The sequence below is a fragment of the Morone saxatilis genome, unplaced genomic scaffold, assembly GCF_004916995.1.
Source record: "Morone saxatilis isolate NCDOM2014 unplaced genomic scaffold, NCSU_SB_2.0 Contig14, whole genome shotgun sequence".
Classification (NCBI taxonomy): Eukaryota; Metazoa; Chordata; class Actinopteri; family Moronidae; genus Morone; species Morone saxatilis.
In genome coordinates, this window is record NW_023339696.1 from 16,367,777 (window position 1) to 16,371,530 (window position 3,754).

General features: G+C 41.4%; 2 protein-coding genes across 2 annotated transcripts in view; one reads left to right on the top strand and one right to left on the bottom strand.

Moving 5' to 3' along the window:
- Positions 1-448, bottom strand: part of rps11 (ribosomal protein S11) — a 2,013-nt gene extending 1,565 nt beyond the window's left edge. The window contains exon 1 of the mRNA XM_035654612.1: positions 321-448. Within this exon, the coding sequence (XP_035510505.1) occupies positions 321-335 (15 nt within the window). The 5' untranslated portion in view covers positions 336-448. The remainder of the gene's footprint in view (positions 1-320) is intronic.
- Positions 449-466: 18 nt separating this feature from the next.
- Positions 467-3,754, top strand: LOC118322798 (apoptosis regulator BAX-like). The gene is made up of 6 exons (XM_035654613.1): positions 467-823; positions 1,461-1,509; positions 1,598-1,756; positions 1,854-1,989; positions 2,125-2,229; positions 2,345-3,754. Exons 1-6 carry the CDS (start codon positions 793-795, stop codon positions 2,441-2,443), a joined length of 579 nt encoding a protein of 192 aa, XP_035510506.1. The 5' UTR covers positions 467-792; the 3' UTR covers positions 2,444-3,754.

Genomic DNA, 3,754 nt, shown 5'->3' on the forward strand with positions numbered 1-3,754 from the left:
TTAGACAACATACACAGAAACGTTTCCAATGTGAATAGTTCACACTTAGTATTTACAAAGCCAACCACTGTTAACGGAGAGAGTAAACCGACTGCGGGCTAGGCTAACCGAGTTAGCACCCCAGCTACTTCAACGTTACACGAGGGTGTGCAGAACGGCAACAACAAAAGCCATATATAAAAGCCCAAATGGTGTTTAAATGGCCCGCGGGTGTGTAGAAAGGTTATGTAAGTGCACATACTTAGTAAAGACCGATAAATGTGTTATTTAAAGTGTAAAAATATCGATTTAAATCCACCACGCCGTTTTCCTGAACGTACTTGTGCATCCGCCATCTTTGCCAGCCGAGTCGTAAAGAGGCCTGTTAATGCGCGCGACGAGCGGAAGACGACGCGACACCGGAAATGACGCCAAAAAAAAAAAAAAAAAATCAACAAAACATAATGGTTTTTTATGTCCAATAACTTCACCGACTGACAGACGTGGTGCATAGTACAAATACACGATTTAAACTTTTAATTTGTTTATTTGCGGTGCGACGCTCCCTCCAACCGTCGGCGGGCCCATGTGACAACGTGGTGTCATTCTATAGAACGTGATGTCACCGTTACTTTATTTAACGTTCTATCACATCGGCACATCTGTCAGTCCCGTCAGCCGCAATACAGATTAGCACCTCTGAAACCCGCCCTTTGGGGGTTTGTCGCGGTCGCAAAACCATAAAAAAAAAATAAAAAACATTTTGTCACATGATTGTACGGAAGTGCGAGCGAAATAAAACAAGACAACAAGATGGCATCACACCCGGGAGGAGGCGATAAAGGTACCAGCTTTCATCCCTTATATTATACCGTTTAATTGCCTGTGACAGCGTCGACAGCAGCGTGAGAGACACGGATGGTGTTACACTTTGTTTTGTGATTGTGGCCTGTTTTTGCTTGTGAGCAGTAACATTGGCTGAACCGAGGTGAGCGAGTTACGTTAGCCTCCTGTTAGCTAGCGAGCGGTCAGATGATAACATGATAACTGCACTAAGAGTGAGTTGGCAAATATGTTTGAACAAAAACCGAAACATAAATATCCGGAGGCTTCATCGCTTCACCCTCAAGTCCAAGATACAAAACGTACAATGTTATGTAGCCACAATATTGACGAAGTTAATTAACTTAGCGAACAGACTGTGGGCAGTAAGTGCTGCCTTTGTCTAACGTTGTTATAAATGTCTTTCACAAAGGAGTTTGTTTTAAGTACAAACAATGATATGAAGAGTAAAGCACGCCGATACACATCCATTTACTTTAAGATACTCAGCTGAACTATAGTATTTTCTATCTGTTATCTAATTGGAGTGAACAGAGAAACACACATTCCTCAGTTTAGTTTTTCACCTTTTTTTTTTATTTTCTAATTTGAGCTAATTGTTTTGCATCCATCATCTGACACTGACCTTTGTCTTTCAGGAAATGGTAAAGATCAGATACTGGAAGTAGGAGCTGTTTTGTTAAAAGAGTGAGTATACAGTTTGGGCTTCTCATTATTGAGCTGGGTGAAGAGTGAGATCATTACTATCTGTTTCTCTCTCTCTCTCCCTGCCTAGTTTCATTTACGAGCGGGTGCGGCGACATGGAGACAGCAGTACTGAAGTGACCAGGGCACAGCTGGGTGGGGGAGAGCTGTGTGACCCCAACCAGAAGAAGCTTGCCCAGTGCCTGCAGCAGATCGGAGATGAGCTGGATGGCAACGTAGAGCTCCAAAGGTGCCTGTGCATCACTTACATTACACTGTAGGCCTGAGGTATTATGAATTGTGAGTAATAAATGTCCCTAATCGATAAATGTTGTTTCCCCCCCCAGGATGTTAAACGACTCTGCGCTCAGTCCCTCAAAAGACGTGTTCCTGAAAGTTGCCTTTGAGATCTTTTCAGATGGAAAGTTCAACTGGGGCAGGGTGGTGGCACTGTTCTATTTTGCCTGTCGACTCGTCATCAAAGTGAGTTAAGCAGCTCTGTTGTACCTCACCTCCATTATTAAAAAAAGAAACCATATAAAAAAAAGACTTTGAATCGACGGAATTGCGATTGAACGACAAGGACGTCTGAAACCTCTCCCCTTCATACCTTCACAGGCTCTTGTGACTCAAGTTCCTGATATTATCAGAACAATTATCAGCTGGACCATGGACTACCTCCGGGAACATGTGATCAACTGGATAAGAGATCAAGGTGGCTGGGTAAGGAGTTGGCTAACAAATGCAGTTCAAACTAGTCATTTATTAGGAATTGAGATTCGGCTCCGGATTGCTTCTGTGCCACATGCTGATATTTGTGTCTGTTCATGATTTTTAGGAGGGTATTCGTTCCTACTTTGGCACACCCACATGGCAGACGGTGGGAGTTTTCTTGGCTGGAGTTCTCACCACTGTTCTCGTCATTCGCAAGATGTGAGGGGGTTCGTGAAGAGCAGACGGGTGAAAGATGGGAGGAACTACTACTGTGGGAAATGGGGACTGGAACAAAAACATGAAAAAACAACTTTAAAGAGGAGAAAGAAGTTATGGCAGAGTGAACGAGTTGAACAGGAAGAACCTGTATTTGAACACGATGGTCCGCTCTTCGTTTATGCTTCGCTTTAATTTCAAAGAATTGGGAGTGTGACTGAACAACTGATGTACCCATGATCCTTATGCCACTGAGGAAGCGAGCGGTGCTTGATTAAATGTACAAAAAAAAGGTGGTGGAGAGTTTGTCAGACTTGAACAGGGAATGCATTTAAGTAATTTATTTTTTACTTGGTATATATAAAAAGAGTCACTGCATTTTGTTATCTGCCCTAAAAGATATATGGACTGACTTTTTTTGATTAAGTTTAAAGTTTCCTTTCTGCATTATTTTCTCTTGGGGTTTTTTTTTCTTGTTTTCTCTCCATCCATCTCGTCATGGTGTCTGCGTGCTACAGAACCCATCTTCATGTGTATTTGTGAGTGTTTACTGGTGTCAATCTGTAAATCAATCTGCTGGCAATGAACGTGTTCGAGGGTGGTCACAGATATTTTTTGCAAACAATCAGTAGATTTAACAAGAAGATGATATAAATGAAGAGGAATTAGACCTCTGATAATATTTGGGCTCAAACGATCTCATATAATTTCTCCTCTTGATTGCACAGCTCAGCCTTGTTTAAGTGGATTATCAAAGTGCCACAGCAGGGACTTGTGTACAAAGTTCTGTTTACATTCAACATGAATCACATGGTTTCAAAGTCACATAATTTCAGCAACTCAATCGTTTTCTGTAACATTTAAACATTTTTCTGCCTGTGGGCATTTTGACCAGCATTGTGACCTTAATGTGGCTCCCACGTGAGAAACATTTAAAGCGATTATTTTTGTCTGTGTTGTGGATGGAGCCACATGTCATGGACTGCCATTTCCTGTGGTCTATGGAAGATGGTGCACTGCAGATGCAGAAAGCACTGGATTGCTCACAGATGCTTACCTCACTTCACACATGTACTGTATTTTTACGTGAGTAATTCAGATTGCAATCTTATCCACACAGCAAATGGCTTTTTATACATTTTCCTTGTTTGTCAGTGCCTTGGTGTTTTTTTTACTCTATGAAATCACTTTGATATTCACAAATTTTCACCTTTTTCTAAGATGTTTGTAAAGCTGAAATTAGTTTCAAGTCTCCCTGAAAATCTTTTTGCAGTGACCTTGTATGTTGTAATATGGAAAATAAATCTTTTAACTCTTA

Bases quoted from the DNA above. Each gene is read 5' to 3' on its own strand.
- LOC118322798 (XM_035654613.1), top strand. From the start codon at position 793: ATGGCATCACACCCGGGAGGAGGCGATAAAG. The intron at 1,510-1,597 runs GTGAGTATACAG...CTCCCTGCCTAG, and splicing joins GGAGCTGTTTTGTTAAAAGA to TTTCATTTACGAGCGGGTGC. The intron at 1,757-1,853 runs GTGCCTGTGCAT...TTCCCCCCCCAG, and splicing joins GGCAACGTAGAGCTCCAAAG to GATGTTAAACGACTCTGCGC.